Source organism: Leucoraja erinacea, chromosome 6, assembly GCF_028641065.1.
Source record: "Leucoraja erinacea ecotype New England chromosome 6, Leri_hhj_1, whole genome shotgun sequence".
In the NCBI taxonomy this organism is placed as follows: Eukaryota; Metazoa; Chordata; class Chondrichthyes; order Rajiformes; family Rajidae; genus Leucoraja; species Leucoraja erinaceus.
This window is the reverse complement of record NC_073382.1, coordinates 42,857,711-42,877,247: the sequence shown is the minus strand read 5'-3', so window position 1 is coordinate 42,877,247 and position 19,537 is coordinate 42,857,711. Positions and strand designations below refer to the sequence as shown.

Genomic DNA, 19,537 nt, shown 5'->3' with positions numbered 1-19,537 from the left:
GGTGAGTTGATCATGGGGAACAAGGATATGGCGGACCAATTGAATAACAACTTTGGTTCCATCTTCACTAAGGAAGACATAAATAATCTGCCGGAAATAGCAGGGGACCGCGGGTCAAAGGAGTTGGAGGAATTGAGTGAAATCCAGGTTAGCCGGGAAATGGTGTTGGGTAAATTGAATGGATTAAAGGCCGATAAATCCCCAGGGCCAGATAGGCTGCATCCCAGAGTACTTAAGGAAGTAGCTCCAGATATAGTGGATGCATTAGTAATAATCTTTCAAAACTCTTTAGACTCTGGAGTAGTTCCTGAGGATTGGCGGGTAGCAAACGTAACCCCACCTTTTAAGAAGGGAGGGAGAGAGAGAAAACGGGGAATTACAGACCAGTTAGTCTAACATCGGTAGTGGGGAAACTGCTAGAGTCAGTTATTAAAGATGGGATAGCAGCACATTTGGAAAGTGGTGAAATCATTGGACAAAGTCAGCATGGATTTACGAAAGGTAAATCATGTCTGACGAATCTTATAGAATTTTTCGAGGATGTAACTAGTAGCGTGGATAGGGGAGAATCAGTGGATGTGGTGTATCTGGACTTCCAGAAGGCTTTCGACAAGGTCCCACATAAGAGATTAGTATACAAACTTAAAGTACACGGCATTGGAGGTTCAATATTGATGTGGATAGAGAGCTGGCTGGCAAACAGGAAGCAAAGAGTAGGAGTAAACGGGTCCTTTTCACAATGGCAGGAAGTGACTAGTGGGGTACAGCAAGGCTCAGTGCTGGGACCCCAGCTATTTACAATACATATTAATGATCTGGATGAGGGAATTGAAGGCAATATCTCCAAGTTTGCGGATGACACTAAGCTGGGGGGCAGTGTTAGCTGTGAGGAAGATGCTAGGAGACTGCAAGGTGACTTGGATAGGCTGGGCGAGTGGGCAAATGTTTGGCAGATGCAGTATAATGTGGATAAATGTGAGGTTATCCATTTTTGTGCAAAAACAGGAAAGCAGACTATTATCTAAATGGTGGCCGACTAGGAAAAGGGGAGATGCAGCGAGACCTGGGTGTCATGGTACACCAGTCATTGAAAGTAGGCATGCAGGTGCAGCAGGCAGTGAAGAAAGCGAATGGTATGTTAGCTTTCATAGCAAAAGGATTTGAGTATAGGAACAGGGAGGTTCTACTGCAGTTGTACAGGGTCTTGGTGAGACCACACCTGGAGTATTGCGTACAGTTTTGGTCTCCAAATCTGAGGAAGGACATTATTGCCATAGAGGGAGTGCAGAGAAGGTTCACCAGACTAATTCCTGGGATGTCAGGACTGTCTTATGAAGAAAGACTGGATAGACTTGGTTTATACTCTCTAGAATTTAGGAGATTGAGAGGGGATCTTATAGAAACTTACAAAATTCTTAAGGGGTTGGACAGGCTAGATGCAGGAAGATTGCTCCCGATGTTGGGGAAGTCCAGGACAAGGGGTCACAGCTTAAGGATAAGGGGGAAATCCTTTAAAACCGAGATGAGAAGAACTTTTTTCACACACAGAGTGGTGCATCTCTGGAACTCTCTGCCACAGAGGGTAGTCGAGGCCAGTTCATTGGCTATATTTAAGAGGAAGTTAGATGTGGCCCTTGTGGCTAAGGGGATCAAAGGGTATGGAGAGAAGGCAGGTACGGGATACTGAGTTGGATGATCAGCCATGATCATATTGAATGGCGGTGCAGGCTCGGAGGGCCGAATGGCCTACTCCTGCACCTAATTTCTATGTTTCTATGTTTCTATGTGACTAGTGTTGGGATCCTGTTTGAGGTGGCATTTTGGATGATTATGTGTTGTATGCGATGGCTGATGGGGTGGAAGGTAAGGACTAATGAAGATGTACAGGTTGGCCATGACTCAGAAAGGTGGTGGTTTAGAAGGATATGGGACAAATGGGACAAACTTAGATTGGTTGCGATGGATTAGTTGGGCTGAAGGGCCTGTTTCCGTGCTGCATGGCTATATTTGGAGGCTTTGGAGAGGGTGCAGAAGAGGTTTGCAAGACTGTTGCCTGGATTAAGTAGTATTAGCTACAAGGACAAAATGGGATTGTTTTCTCTGGAACACCGGAGGCTGAGGGGAGACCTGATAGAAGAATATAACATTATAAGAGGCACAAATAAGATAGACAGTTAGAACCTTTATCCGAGGATGGAAATGTCAAAGACCAGAGGGCATAGTTTTATGGTGAGAGGGGCAAAGTTTAAAGGAGATGCGTGGAATAAGTTTTTTTACACAGAGGATGGTGGGTGCTTGCAACGTGCTGTCAGGGGTGGTGGTGGAGGCAGATATGACAGCAGTAATCAATCGATTTTTAGATGTGCTGGGAATGGAGGGATATTGATCTTGTGCGGGCAGATGTGATTAGTTTTCCTTGGCTTCTTGGTCAGCACAGGCCAAAGAGCCTGCTCATGTACTCCTACTGTTCTATGTTCTAAATTAACCAATAAGCAGATGGATTCAGTTCTCAATTTACACCAATATATTCTCCACACTAGGATAACACCAGGTGGTGAAGAGAAACGAAGGCAGCTGCGCTTTGTTGTCATAGTCATAATGTCATACAGATCGGAAACAGACCCAACTAGCGCACGCTGGCCAACATGTCCCACCTACAACAGTCGCACCTGCTTGCGCTTGACACATATCCTTCTAACCCTATCCTATCCATGTACCATTCCAAATGTTTCTTAAAATTAATGATAGTACCTGCCTTAACTACATCCTCCGGCAGTTCGTTCCATAAACCCACCACCCTTTGTGTAAAAAAATTACCCCTCAGGTTCCTATTAAATCAATCCCCCCTCACCTTAAAGTTAATATTTCTACTGTCTAAGAAATAAGTCAAAGGGAGAATAGACAATAGGCAATAGGTGCAGGAGTAGGCCATTCGGCCCTTCGAGCCAGCACCACCATTTAATGTGATCATGGCTGATCATCCCCAATCAGTACCCCGTTCCTGCCTTCTCCCCATATCCCCTGACTCTGTTATTTTTAAGAGCCCTATCTAGCTCGCTCTTGAAAGCATCCAGCGAACCTGCCTCCACCACCCTTTGAGGCAGAGAATTCCACAGACTCACCACTCTCTGTGAGAAAAGTGTTTCCTCGTCTCTGTTCTAAATGGCTTATTCCTTATTCTTAAACTGTAGCCCCAACATCGGGAACATGTTTCCTGCCTCTAGCGTGTCCAAACCCTTAACAATCATATGTTTCAATGAGATATCCTTTCATCCTTCTAAGCTCCAGAGTGTACAAGCCCAGCTGCTCCATTCTCTCAGCATATGATAGTCCCGCCTTCCCGGGAATTAACCTTGTAAACCTATGCTGCACTCCATCAATAGCAAGAATATCCTTCCTCAAATTAGGGGATCAAAACTGCATACAATACTCCAGCTGTGCTCACTAGGGCTCTGTACAACTGCAGAAGGACCTCTTTACTCCTAAATTTGATTCCTTTTGTTATAAAGGCCAACATGCCATTCGCTTTCTTCACTGCATACGGTACCTGCATGCTTACTTTCATAGACTGATGTACAAGGACCCCCAGATCCCGTTGTACTACCCCTTTCCCCAACTTGACGCCATTTAGATAGTAATCTGCCTACCTCTTTTTGCTACCAAAGTGGATAACCTCACATTTATCCGCATTAAACTTTATCTGCCATGCATCTGCCCACTCCCCCAACCTGTCCAAGTCACCCTGCATTCTCATAGCAACCTCCTCACAGTTCACACTGCCACCCAGCTTTGTCTATTCTGCAAATTTGCTAATGTTACTTTGAATCCCTTCATCCAAATCATTGATGTATATTGTAAATTGCTGTGGTCCCAGCTCTGAGCCTTGCGGTACCCCACTAGTCACTGACTGACATTCTGAACGAGAACCGTTATTCCCTACTCTTTGTTTCCTGTCTGCCAACCACTTCTCTATCCATGTCAGCACTCTACCCCTAATATCATGTGCCCTAATTTAGCCCACTAATCTCCTATGTGGGACCTTATGAAATGCTTTCTGAAAGTCCAGGTACACTACATCCACTGGTTCTCCCTTGTCCATTTTCCTAGTTACATCTTTAATTAAATTCCAGAAGATTAGTCAAGCATGATTTCCCTTTCATACCGATCCTGTTACTGCTATCCAAATGTTTGGCTGTCTCATCTTTTATAATTGACTCCAGCATCTTCCCCACCACCGATGTCAGGCTAACTGGTCTATAATTCCCTGTTTTCTCCCTCCTGCCTTTCTTAAAAAGTGGGATAACAGTAGCAAACTCCAAACAAACAGCACTTGGGGTCAGGATTGAACTTGGGCCACTGGCGCTGTGAGGCAGTAGCTCAACCCACTGCACCACTGAGCCTGCTGCCCTTGTGTTATAGGATGTAGTAACTTATAGGATGGTTCCTCAAATACCTGAGCCTGTAGAAGCCGGAGACTTGCTGCGTCGCGAAGGACCAGGGCTCTTCATGGCAGTGCTTGGTCCGCTGGTCCCAGGGACCTTGGTGTACGATGTAGACTTCACAACCCGACATTCTGTGGATGCAGAGAAATTGATAAAAGAGATGCAATTTCAAAATCACAAAAGAGCTCGAGTGAGAAGCATAGATAGGGTTGACATTCAGAACCTTTATCCCAGGATGGATACGTTCAACACTAGAGGGCATAACTACAAGGTGAGAGGAACAAAGTTTAAAGGAGATGTGCGGGGCAAGTTCTTTTACACAGTGGTTGCCTGGAATGCACTGCCAGGGGCGATGGTGGAGGCAGATACGATAGTGTTATTTAAGAGGCTTTTAGAGGGATCTAGATAATTCATGTACAGGCAGATGAAATCAGTTTAACTTAGTTTTGTTTAATTTAGTTTATTGTTACGAATACCAAGGTAGAATGGAACGCTTTTATTGTGTGCTAACCATTCAGCGGAAAGACAATATTTGAGTGCAAACAAGCCGTCCACAGTGTGCAGGAGTAGAGGTTTACAAGAATGAATAGATTGTAGAGTGTGATTGCAGATCGTATTCTGTGACCAGCACACATTCGCCTGGCTTGGGCACAATCTTGGATCAACGAGGCATCACGTTCAGCATAAACATTGTGGGCTGAAGGGTCCGTTCCTGTGCTGTATTATTCCATGTTCATTACTCCATGCCTCCAAAGACCCGTGTGCATGTATGATCTCCAGCTCTGCCAGAATGTAGCAATACCCCATCTAAGCCAGTCCCACATGTCCGCGTTTGGCCCATGTCCCTCTCTACCTTTCCCATCCATAAACCTCTCCAAGGGTAAAAAAAAATAAAGTGTCTGGGAAATTGATGGCACTGCCATCAATTTCCCAGACCTCTAGAGCTGATGACATATGCCTATGATCAGATATATCCCAAGACACTGTGGGAAGCTAGAGAGGAAATTGCAGGAGCCCTGGTTGAGATTTATGAATCATCATTAGACACAGGTGACATGTCAGAAGATTGGAGATGGCCAAAGTTGTGGCTCTATTTAAGAAGGGCTGCAAAGAAAAAACACGGAACTAAACCAGTGAACCAAACTTCTAATGTAGGCAAGTTGATAGAGAGGATTCCGATAAATAAGATATATGAGTATTTGGATAGACAGAGGCTGATTAGGGACAGTCAGCATGTTTTTGTATGTGGGAGATCATTTCTGATCATTAATCTGATTTAGATTTTTGAAGAAATAATGAAAAATGTTGTTAATGGCAAAGCTGCATGGACTTCTGCAAGGCATTTGATAAAGTTCCACACACGATAAGATAGAACTTTATTTATCCCAGGAGCGAAATTGAAGGTTGTTGGCTGCAACCTTCTCCCCATTGACAAACTGTACACTACAAGGGCCAGGAAGCGAGCGGGTAAGATCATCTCTGACCCCTCTCACCCTGGCCACAAACTCTTTGAAGCACTTCAGTCTGGAAGGCGACTCCGGACCGTCAAAGCCGCCACAGTCAGACATAAAAACAGCTTTCGTCCACGAGCAGTAGCTCTGCTCAATAACCAAAAGTCTGTAGCCTTCTTTTGCTCTGGTATTTTATTTCATTCACATGTTTAAACTATAATGTTTTATTCTTAATGTTTTAATGTTTAATGTTTTATTCTTAATGGTTTACTGTATCATGTGTTGCTACTTGTGAGTGGAGCACCAAGGCAAATCCCTTGTATGTGAACATACTTGGCCAATAGACTTAAACATATTCATTAATTCATTCAAATAATAGGTTGTTCTGGAAAGGAAGATCACATTGAGATCCATGGAGAGCTAGCTAACTGGAAAGAGAATTGGTTTCATGGAAAGGTTCATGAATTAGCTTGGTGGGCCGAATGGCCTAATTCTACTATCACATGATCTTATGAAGCAGAGGGTGGGTAATGGTGGATGGTGGTTTTGTGGACTGAAGGCCTGTGACGAATTGTGTGCCATGGATCGATGCTGGCGATTTGGGATCAGAGTGTTCAAAGATGATTAGTAAGTTTGCAAATGTCACTAATGTGGGTGGTATCGTAGATAGCGAAGTTGATTATTAAAGGTTAATGACAAGATTTTTATCAGCTGGACAAGTGGACCGAGGAACAGCATGAAGGGTAAATGGAGTCAATGGAAGGGAGGTTGTACAATCTACATAATTACACAATCTGGATTCTGAAAGTCTCTGTGCACCCCAAGACTTGAAGTTTCTCTTGTTATAGAACAATGAATTGAATTTACTTGAAAGATACAGCATGGAAATAGGCCCTTCGGCCTGCCGAGAACACACTGCCCATCAAACCAGGGCTGCCAAATCTCATGCATTGAGCGTGAGAATCACGCATTTCACGCTTCTCACGCTCTCACGCTGATCACAGAATTTCTCACGCTCAAAAAGATAAAAATTTAAATAAATAAAAACATAAAGAAAGTCATGAACAATTCATTTCGCCCAAGGCTTCCAGATCTCCTCCACACTCACCAATGAGAATAGTTTTCTGTCGGCGGGTTTCCTGTATAGAACGAGCAATTTGATTGGCTTAAGACCATCGCACACTATTTAAAATGGCAATGTACCTGTAGTACTAATGATTCAATTTGACATTCATGGAACCAAAATCTCCAAAATGCTGGAAATTCAAAATAAAGCAAAAAATGTTTTGAATACATAGTCTTTTTCCTGGGATATGTGATCCCTTCTTCCCCTCTCCCCCTCCCCTTCTCCCTTTCCCCCTCTCCCCCCTCCCCCCTCCCCCTCCCTCTCTCCCTCTCCCCCTCTCCCCCTCTCCCTCCCCCTGTGTCCCCCCTCCCCCTCCCCCCCTCTCTCCCTCTCCCCCCCCCTCTCCCCTACTCCCTCCTCCTCTCCCTCCCTCCACCCCTCTCCTTCTCCCCTTTCCCCTCCCTTCCCTTTCCTCTTCTCCCTCTCCCCCTCTCCCTTTTACCCTCTCCTCCGCTCCCCTTCCCCCTCTCCCTTTCCTCCTCTTGCATTCTCTCTCCCCTCTCCCTTCCCCTTCTCCCCCTCCCCCTCTCCCCTTCTCCCTCTCTCCCTTTCCCCTCTCCCCCGCTCACGACATGCAAAACTCCAAAACACTGATGAGCCTGCCTCATTCCAACGTGTTCCACGTCTCACCCTTAATGTCTGTGCCGAACAAGGGTAAGATTCCTGAAATACTTGCATTTAACAGAGAACATAAAACAGTACAGCACAAGAATGAGCCCTTTGGCCCACAATGTTTGTGCCAAACATGATACGAAGTTAAACTGATCTCATCTGCCTGTACAAGATTCATATCCCTCTATTCCCTGCACTTCCATGTGCCTATCTAAAAGTCTCTTAAACACCGCCATCTAATCTGCCTCCACCACCACCCCTGGCAGCGTGTTCCAGACCTCCACCACCCTCTGTGTAAAAAAACTTGCCCCACACATCTCCAATACACTTTCCCCCTCTCACATAGCTATGCCCTCTAATGTTGAACATTTCCACTCTGGGAAAACAATTCTGATTGTCTACCCTTTCCCTATATTATGCCTCATAATTTTATACACTTCCATAATATTTCCCCTCAAAATCTGACATGCCAGAGAAAACAATCCAAGTCTATCCAATCTCTCCCTGTAGCTCGAACCCTCTAATCCAGGCAGCATTCTGGCATAGCTCCTCTGCACCCACTCCAAAGCCCTCACATCTTTTCTGTAATGGGGTGACCAGAACTGCATGGAATACTCCAAATGTGGTCTGACCTAAGTCATGTAGAGCTGCATCATGACTTCCTGACCATTATACTCAATACCCCTAGCAATAAATGCGAGTATACCATAAGCCTTCATTACCCCCTTATCTACTTGTGCTGCCACCTTCAGAGCGCCATGAAATTGGACACCAAGATTCCCCTGCATATCAATGCTGCTCAGGTGTCTATCGTACCTTACCTTACTGTGTTGAACACAGAACACAATTTGTTGACTTGTCAAGCTGTTTCTTCCTGACCCTTCTTTCAAATACAACCCTCCTGATTTGACGAGCCATCAAGACCGGATGAGAGGTTAGCTTTGCAAATTGGCCCCTATTAAGGACAGCCATCAATACTTAATTCAGCTGTATTTCACCAAGGATCGCACATTGTGACGCGGCATGAGTTTTTTCTGTTTGGTGTCATTCCCAGGCTGATTATATTGTATTTATAATTGGGGACATTTTGTGGCCGTTTCCACTGCAACCCCATAGCAGTAGAGCGCCAACTGTATATATCTATCGCATTTCGTTCAGACCGTAAGGTCTGAATGACAATAAAGGAAATTCAATTCAATCTATCGCATATACTAGTTATCACCACTATCGCTATGACTCCTCACCTATTCTTGCTAGTCAACAGTAGGGGTCACTCTCCCAACTACCAATACAATTTAGTGGTGAGTTGGAATAGCTTTAAAGTCTTACACACCAAAGGAATTGAGTGATTAATGCACCTCGCAGGGCAACATCCAGTTGCAACAAAGAACATGCTCAGGTTAAGAGATTCATGGACATAAAATTAAGACCCAGAGTCCATTCAGAGCAAATTTCACAGATTTGATAAAGTGAACCTTGATGATGGAATTGATGATTAAAGATCGAACTTTTGAACATTTAGCAGCACTGGGGTTCTGTCATAAGACAATTTTACATATACATCTACATTTCATTGAACCATGTACTTGGTTGAATATGTGGCATTATTTCCGTCTCGTTTCTTTAGTCAAAGGGCAAGGTTGATTAATTTATTTGTGCAGAACCGTGATGGAAGTCCGACTCCTCTTGCTTTGTTTCTATGTTTAGTTTTTCTCTCTATATATATGCATAACAACATGAATTATAATCTGATTTCCATACATTAATATGCTAAGGTCATTCGTGTGCTGCACCTGTTGATCAGAGTTTGGCTCTACTATGGAATGTAATTAGGAATGTAATTTGGAGGAGTATGCTGCGACTGTGTCTGCTTACATGGAGAAGTGCATAGAGGATGTCTGTGTCACCAAGACCATCTATACGGGCCAACCAGAAACCCTGGATGACCCCCGAGTTACGTGGAGCAGACATGAAATGCCGCATTCAAATCCGGTAACTTGGTGGCACTCAGATCCACAAGAGCCAACCTGAACCGAGTCATCAGGCTGACAAAGCGTGCCCATGGTCAGAAAATCCAGAGCTTCTTTCATGACCCCATGAACACCAGGCGCATGTGGCAGGGAATAAAAACCATCACGGACTATAAGACTGCTCCACCACCCTGTGAAGACAACATAAATTCCCTCAATGAACTCAATAAATATTTTGGACGGTTCGAGGCATTCAACAACACCCCTGTGAGGAAAGGTATTCCTCACTGTGATGAACAGGCACTCAGTCTTGATACAGTGGATGTCTGGAGGACCCAAAAAGGAGTGAACACACGGAAGGCGGCAGGCCCTGATAACATACCAGGTCGGGTGCTCAGGCAATGTGCTGATCAGCTGGCACATGTCCTCACTGACATCTTCAACATCTCGATGAACCAGGCTGTTGTCCCATCATGTTTCAAGACTGCCACCATCATACCAGTGCCAAATAAATCCACAATAACATGTCTCAACGATTACCGCCCTGTTGCACTCACTCCCATAATGATGAAGTGCTTCGAGAGGCTGGTCAGGGACCATATTACCTCCAGACTCCCCTCCACACTTCACCCGTCCCAGTTTGCTTACAGGCCAAATCGCTCCACAGAGGATGCCATATCCTCCGTACTCCACCTGAGCCTGGAACATCTAGAGTAGAAGAACACATATGTGCGAATGCTGTTCGTGGACTTTAGTTCAGCGTTCAATACAATCATCCCTCAGTACTTGGTAAGCAAATTGGGTTGATTGGGCCTCAGCACCCCCTTATGTAACTGGCTACTGGACTTCCTCACTGACAGACCCCAGTCAGTGCGGGTTGGAAACAACACCTCCAACATCATCTTTCTGAGCACCGGCTCCCATCAGGGCTGCGTCCTGAGTCCACTGCTGTTTACCCTGATGATCCACAACTGTTTTGCCAGGTTTAGTACAAACCACATCATGAAGTACGCAGATGACACAACAGTGGTGGGACTTATCTGGGACGACAATGAACTGGCTTACAGGGAGGAGGTGAAACAACTGGTGGATTGGTGCAGCATGAACAATCTGATCCTGAATGTTGACAAAACAAAGGAGGTCATCGTTGACTTCAGGAGAAACCGGCAGAGTCATACACCGCTACACATTAATGACATTGATGTGGAGTTGGTCAGTAGCACTAAGTTCCTGGGGGTGCAGACCATGAACAGTCTGACCTGGTCACAAAACATCACATCACTAGTTAAGAGAGTGCAGCAGCGTTTGGACTTTCTGCGCCGGATGATAAGAGCTCACCTCCCCATTTTGACCAGCCGCATCTCTGCCTGGTTTGGGGACTGCAAAGCCTCTGACTAGAAATCCATGCAGACAGTGGTGAGGACGGCTGAAAAAATCATCGGGACTTCTCTTCCTTCAATCTGGGACATTGCATGCAAACGTTGCTTGGCCAAGGCCAACAGCATTATAAAAGACCCCACACATCTCCATCACGGACTGTTCACTCTGCTGCCCTCGGGCAAAAGGTATTGCAGTATAAGGAGCAGAACGGACAGGTTTTGCAACAGCTTCTTCCTCCGAGCCATCAGACTCTTGAATTCCATATAATGTGCCACCACTATTATCTATTTTATCTTTTTATCTATTTTATCTTTTTATCTATTTTATCCTTTTGTTATTTTATGTTGTACGGTGAGCCAGATACAACAAATATTTGTTCAGATTTGCATTTGTTGGTGTATTTTTGAATGACAATAAAGTCTTTGAATGTAATTTAGCCTAACCTATTCATACCTAATCCAATTTAAACCATAAATGTTGCATTCAAGTGTAAGTTAAAAGACTCGCTACAGTATGCACCAGATTGCACAATTTCATGCTGAAATATGCGAAAGCTCCCAACCATAGGAGGGGGGACAACCCCTTGGACTCCCCCCCTCGGTCGCTGTGCTCCCTTGGGCTTGGTTGCTGTGCTCTCATGTCTAGTTCTATGTTATCCCACTTTCTCATCCACTCCCTGCACATTAGGAGACACATTTTCAGAGAGCGAATTAACGTATAAACTTGCACATCTTTGGGATGTGGAAGAAAACGAGAGAACCCAGAGAAAACCCACGTGACCACAGGGAGAACTGCATATAGTTCTGAAATCTAAAATGTTTACATTGCTTTTATTATAGTACTGTTGATATGCCCTGCATTGTTAATCAGAATAATTTTGTCAATTAACTAATGAACTAAGAATCTTGGCCTTACTCACAGATATTAACAGAATAGAGCAAACAAAACGAACAAAATTCTTTCAATCTAGCTGCCTCCATTAGAATGAGTCGTGTTCTCAATGGGTTGGGTTGGGGGAATAACACTGTCAAAATCCTGCACTTGTCCTCGGATTATCTGACAATTTACTCAAACATTTGGTCTATTTTGGAAAGCTTCATAAGTTCATTAGTTGTAGGAGCAGAATAAGGCCATTCAGTCTATCGAGTCTACTCCAACATTCAACCATGGCTGATCTATGTTTCCTTCTTAACCCAATTCTCCTGCCTTCTCCCATAACCCCTGACACCTTTACTAATCAAGAATCTGTCAATCTCCACCTTAAAAATATCTAATGACGGCCTCCAAAACCGTCTGTGGCAATGAAATCCACAGATTCACCACCCTCTGACCAAATAATCTTCTCCTCCTTTCTGAAGGTATGTCCTTTTATTCAGAGGCTATAGACCAGCGTTTCTCAATCTTTTTACCCTTGCGGAATCCTTAAACCCTCATGTCTCAGGGAACCCCTAGATAAAAATTATTATAAATCTTTATTCATCTCTTTCTATCTATTTCATAAACTTAAAGTTCACTAAACTAAGTGGAACCCGTTGGGTCCCATTTTCACATGGGATGGCTGGTCCCCCAATGCAATATTCCACCTCTTCCCCAATTCCAATATTGGTGGCCAGTGGGGGGCAGGGCTATCTGAAGTTTGAGTATGGGTGTTGTGGGCCGAAGGGACTGGTTTCCAGAGGGTTAGTATGGACATTGTGGGCCGAATGGATTCATGGACACAGTTCAGTCAATCACGGCTGGTGGCCTCACAGTTCAATCACTCATGACTGGTGGACTCACAGTTCACTCACTCACGGCTGGTGGACTCATCCATCACACACCCTCCATCACACACACACCCTCCATCACACACACATCCTCCATCACACACACACACACCCGTGCACCTCACAGTTCACTCACTCACGACTGGTGGGCTCACAGTCCACTCACTCATGGCTGGTGGACACAGTTCAGTCACTCACGGCTGGTGGACACAGTTCAGTCACTCACGGCTGGTGGACACAGTTCAGTCACTCACGGCTGGTGGACTCGCAGTTCACTCACTCACGGCTGGTGGGCTCACAGTTCCCTCACTCATAGCTGGTGGACGCATCCATCACACACCCTCCATCACACACACATACACACACCCTCCATCACACACACACACACCGTCCACCTCACAGTTCAGTCACTCATGACTGGTGGACTCACAGTTCACTCACTCACGGCTGCTGGACTCACAGTTCACTCACTCACGGCTGCTGGACTCACAGTCCAGTGACTCACGACTGGTAGACTCACAGTTCACTCATTCACGGTTGGTGGATTCACAGTTCACTCACTCACGGCTGGTGGACTCATCCATCACACACCCTCCATCACACACACACACCCTCCATCGCACACACACACACACTGTCCACCTCATACAAACACATCCTCCATCTCACACAAACATGCACACCCACCATCTCATACACACGCACGCTCCATCTCACACAAACACCCATCTCTCTCTCACACACACCCTGCATCACACACACACACTCACACCCTCCATCCATCACACACACCCTCCATCTCATACACACACACACACACACACACACACGCACACGTTCCATCTCACACACACACACTCCATCTCTCACACACACACATACCCTCCATCTTACACACACACACACCTTACATCTCACACAGCCACACCATCTCTCACACTCACACACTCACAAACACACACTGTCCATCTCTCTCTCACACACATACACCCTCCATCACACACACACACACATCCGGGACGTACGACAGTACAACTCTCTTGATTATACTCACGCCCGACTTCTGGACTGAGTGCAGCCTTGGACTCAGGTTTGACTTCTGGACAGGTCCGATTTCTGGACTGAGCTCGACCTCTAGACTGAGCGTGACCTCTGGACCAAGCGTGACATCTGGAATGAGCGTGACCTCTGGCCTGAGCGTGACCTCTGGCCTGAGCGCGACCTCTGGAATGAGCGCGACCTCTGGAATGAGCGCGACCTCTGGAATGAGCGCGACCTCTGGACTGAGCGCGACCTCTGGACTGAGCATGACTTCCGACCTCTGGACTGAGCGCGACCTCTGGACTGAGCGTGACCTCTGGACTGAGCGTGACCTCTGGACTGAGCGTGACCTCTGGACTGAGCATGACCTCTGGACTGGGCGCGACTTCCGAAATGAGCGCGACCTCTGGACTGAACGCGACCTCTGCCTGAGCGCGACCTCCTGCCTGAGCGCGACACACACACTCACGGGCTTTATTCTCCTTGCCCCCGGAAGGGGCGTTACCTTCATGGTGACTGACAGGCAAGATGATCAATCTGCTGATCTCACAATTTTTTAAACCTACATAACGTTTCTATTATTTCACCGATCGGAAAAAAACTTGGTGCGCTTGGAGCAGAGGAGAACGGCGATAAAGGTAGCGAAAAATCCTAGCGATATAATGTAGCGTTTTTGCACAAATTTAATTACAATGCTGACTGGAAGTGGTCAAGATGAGAGTTTTAGTAATAGTATAGATAAGGCAACCATAATATATTTTTCTGATAACGGGTTTAAGCAAAAAAAAACTTACGTTTTTCTCAAGATTATTGACAATGCAAAAAAAAAAACCTGAAATCAAACTGCTTGTTCAAAACTGCAAATGAAGGCAACAGAACTAACTTTGGAGGAGGGAGAGAGAGAGAGACAGAGAGTGAGACAAGACACACATAAACTTTTCCTAAACTAACAAAAACATACATAAATAATCTTTTCATAAGCTAACAAAAATAAACATAAACATACTTAAATTTTTAAAATTCATATGACATCCCTAAATGATGGGTAAAAATGACTAAATAATATGGGTGAATGAGGGACAATACCTGCACGCCAGGAAGCACAGACAGGACTGATGGTGACCATGCATGCGACTGTACTCGAGTGAGTCACTTGATGATACACGAATCAGTCACGTACAGCTCCTCTCCACTGATCAATAAAAGCTGTTTCACACTGGTGCCGTATAGACGCCGTTAAATATGATGTCGCTAAATATGCTAAATAGACGTCGCTACAAATGCCATACGTGTATAATAAAATTACGAATATGAAATTAAACACAAAAATGACAAAAATGCGTTTACATATGATTAACCTATTTATCACTATTTCTCGGAACCCCTAGCGACCTCTCGCAGAGCCCCGATTGAGAAACGCTGCTATAGACTCTCCCACTAGTGAAAACATCCTGTCCACATTCATTCTATCCAGGTCTTTTCCTATTAATTACATTTCAATGAGGTACCCCCTCATCCTTCTAAACTCCAGTGAGTACAGGCCCAGTGCCGTCAAACACTCGTCATACCCGTTAACCCAATCATTCCTTGGAACATTCTGATAAACCTCTTCTGAACCTTCTCCAATGCCAGCACATCCTTCCTCAGATATGGGATCCCAAAATTGCTCATGATACTCCAAATGCAGTCTGACCAGTGCCTTATAAACTCAGCGTTACATCCCTGTTTTAATATTCTAGTTCTCTTGAAATAAAGAAGGAATTTGCCTTCTTTACCACTGATTCGACTTGCAAATTAACTGTTTGAGAATCATGCACCAGCACTCCCAAGTCGTTTGCACCTCCGATTTCTGAATTGTCTCTCCATTTAGAAAATAGTCTGCTCTCAGTTTGCATGCTGAGGGAAACTCACCATTTTCATCCAGTGAGAAGTCATCTTGTGCATAGCGGAACTTCTCGGGTCCACAGGCAACAAATATGTCATCATCACCAAAAAAATCCTGAAGGCACATCACCTGCAGAGGAAGAACATGAACACATCTGAGAAATTCCAGCAGCCACACCGGTACAGAAACCTGGTTCTTATTCCTTGGAGTGCAGGAGGTTGAGGGGTGATCATATACAGGTGTATAAAATCATGAGGGGAATAGATAGGGAGAATGCACAAGACCATCAGTTTTAGTTTAGTTTTGTTCATTATTGTCATGTGTACCAAGGTACAGTGAAAAGCTTTTGTTGTTGCCTGCTATCCAATCAGCGAAAAGACTATCTATCTATCTATCTATCTATCTATCTATCTATCTATCTATCTATCTATCTATCTGTCTATTCTATATTATATATATATTTCTAAACTTTCATCTTGTTTGTTGTTTCTATATTTCTAAATTTCTCCCTATATTTGCGCAAAAATGGTTCACTATAGTGCTACAATTGTTGCACCACCTTACTCATCATTGTCCTGCGGTATGAAAAATGTTTCCTTCACATTGATGCCATATTTTAAAAGTTATTGACATTTTGCATTTTTGATTAAAGACAGTGCCCCCCTTGCCCAATGCCCTGCCCCACCCCCGCCCAAGGCAGCGCCTCGGCCTCTCCCTCCCCCTCCCCCGGCTCCACGCCGCTCGGACCATTCCCCCCCCCCTCCTGAACAGCCGCTGCCCCAAGGAGCAGCATCGGGCCCGCGGGGAGGGAGAGGAGCGGCACCCGGGACAAGGATATTTTCATTGTGGGAGGGTGGGATAGGGGGGAGGGGAGGTGTGGGGGAGCAGGGAGGGTGAGGGGTTATGCAGGGAGGAAGTGGCTGAGGGTAGGGGAAAGGTGAGGGAGGGAGAGGTGAGGGAGGGAGTGGGGGAGGGGAAAGAAGAGGGAGGGTGAAAAGGAGGGGGAGGGAGTGCTCAGGGCCGGCCTTAAGCCAATTGGACCGATAGCTCCCAATTGGGCCCTGCTCCTAAGGGGGGCCCCGCCCTAATGTTCCGAATTTCGTACGGAAATACGAATTTGCTTTGTTAAATAAAGATGTCATTAAATACTTAGGAATCTATGTAACTAAGACATATACCTCTTTATTTAAACTAAATTTTCCACCCTTACTGAATAAACTACACAAGAATATTCAATACTGGAAAACACTTCCCATTTCAATGCTTGGTAGAATTAATGCTATAAAAATGATCTTCTTACCGCGACTACTGTACCTATTTCAATTAATCCCGATATATATCCCAAAAACTTTTTCAAAAAAGTCGACTCCATTGTTACAAGTTTTATCTGGGATTATAAGAATCATAGAATAAGTAAAGAACATTTATGTAAGTCAAAGATAAATGGAGGTTTGGCTTTGCCAAATTTCTTGTTTTATTTTTGGGCAGTCCATATTAAAAACATGAATTTCTGGCTGGAAGAAATGGATCGACAACCAGATTGGTTAAGGATGGAAAAGGAAGACTGTTTACCTTTTGAAATTGGACCGATCATATTTGCTACCACAAAACTGCACAAAAAAAACCTATAGGGAAAACCCCATAATACATAGTGGAATACGAATTTGGAAACAATTTAAAAAAGTTTTAAAATTGAATAATATACCACTATGCCTTCCCATTGTAAATAATCCCTTATTCAAACCATCCTTTTTGGATAAGGGTTTCACACAATGGAAAAATTATGGAATTAAAAAGATTGGACATCTTTATGGGAAAGGCACTTTTCTTTCATTTCAGGAGTTACAACAGAATCATGGACTGCACTCAAATAATTTTTTCAGATATCTACAAATTAGAGATTATGTTAAATCTAACACACAAGTCCACAGGACTAGGGAACCAGAAATCCTTGATGAATGTTTGAACAAGCATCCTAACACTGAAAAATTAATAGCTTATATTTATAACACCCTCCTAAACAACGAGGTACCACCGACGGAACCATATAGACACACATGGGAAAATGAATTAGGTGATCCTATAACGAAAGATTTGTGGGACGAAAGTTTACAACATATGCATCAATGTTTGTTAAATGCCAGACATGCTTTAATACAATTTAAAGTCTTACATAGATTACACTACTCTAAAATAAAACTAAATAAAATCTTCCCACAAATCTCTCCTATTTGTGATAAATGTCTACATCTAGATGCTAATTTAACACATACGTTTGCAAATTGTATAAAAATTAAACATTTCTGGACTGATATTTTTGAAGTAATTTCAGAAGTTATTAATACAAAACTGGATCCAAACTCAAAATTAATAATACTTGGAATATCAGAGCAAAGTTTAACAAGACAAAGAAATTTCTTCGACTACAGTATAATAACCGGGAAAAAATTAATATTAAAATTTTAGAAAGGCCCTACGACCCCCACAATTAAAATGTAGATTGTGGAAATGTCGGAGACCCTATATCTAGAAAGAATTAGACTTGTCTTAATGGACAAACAAGAACTTTTTGATAAAATATGGGCTCCATTCATTAATTATCTGACGGGATAGATTGGCCCAGCACGAAAACCCAACTGAAACTTGAACTCAGGATTAGATGAAAAGTCATACTTTATAATCTACGAACCTATCTCCAATGACATATTATAAGTAATCTATTCCACCTTTTTTGTTTTTTTTTGATATTTGCAACTCTTTTTTCTCTCTTTCTCTCTTTTTCTATATAAAAAAAAACTAGAAGCAGAAGTAATCGACAATTGAAAATGTTAATAATGTATGACTGATGTATATGAATTTTGTTTTTTTACTATAATATGTCTATTTCTAATAAAAATAAAAAAGTAAAAAAATAAATAAATTTAAAAAAAACATTCCCCATCCGGATTTTTTTTTAAAACGAACATGGCTAACAACCGCTGCACAACCATCATAGAAACATAGAAAATAGGTGCAGGAGTAGGCCATTCGAGCCTGTACCACCATTCAATATGATCATGGCTGATCATCCAACTCAGTATCCTGTACCTGCCTTCTCTCCATACCCCCTGATCCCTTTAGCCACAAGGGCCACATCTAACTCTCTCTTAAATATAGCCAATGAACTGGCCTCAACTACTTTCTGTGGCAGAGAATTCCACTTCCCCAACATCGGGAACAATCTTCCTGCATCTAGCCTGTCCAACCCCTTAAGAATTTTGTACGTTTCTATAAGACCCCCCCTGAATCTTCTAAATTCTAGCGAGTACAAGTTTATCCAGTTTTTCTTCATATGAAAGTCCTGCCATCCCAGGAATCAGTCTGGTAAACTTTCTCTGTACTCCCTCCATGGCAAGAATGTCTTTCCTCAGATTAGGAGACCAAAACTGTACACAATACTCCAGGTGTGCTCTCACCAAGGCCATGTACAACTGCAGTAGCACCTCCCTGCTCCTATACTCAAATCCTTTTTCTATGAATGCTAACATACTATTCGCTTTCTTCACTGCCTGCTGCACCTGCATGCCTACCTTCAATGACTGGTGTACCATGACACCCAAGTCTTGTTGCATCTTCCCTTTTCGTAATCGGCCACCATTCAGATAAAAGTCTACTTTCCTGTTTTTGCCACCCAAGTGGATAACCTCACATTTATCCACATTTTATACTGCATCTGCCATGCATTTGCCCACTCACCTAACCTATCCAAGTCACCTTGCAGCCTCCTAGCATCGTCCTCACAGCTAACACTGCCCCCCAGCTTCATGTCATCTGCAAACTTGGAGATGTTGCATTCAATTCCCTCGTCCAAATCATTAATATATA

General features: G+C 43.8%; 1 protein-coding gene across 3 annotated transcripts in view; it reads right to left on the bottom strand.

The window, feature by feature from the left end:
• The window catches only part of dclk1a (doublecortin-like kinase 1a), a 161,645-nt gene that overhangs the window by 78,133 nt on the left and 63,975 nt on the right, over positions 1–19,537 (bottom strand). For all 3 annotated transcript variants that reach the window (XM_055636827.1, XM_055636826.1, XM_055636829.1), the window contains exons 4-5: positions 15,700–15,802; positions 4,454–4,573 (exon numbers count right to left, since the gene is read on the bottom strand). In XM_055636827.1, the coding sequence (XP_055492802.1) occupies positions 4,454–4,573; positions 15,700–15,802 (223 nt within the window). The remainder of the gene's footprint in view (positions 1–4,453; positions 4,574–15,699; positions 15,803–19,537) is intronic.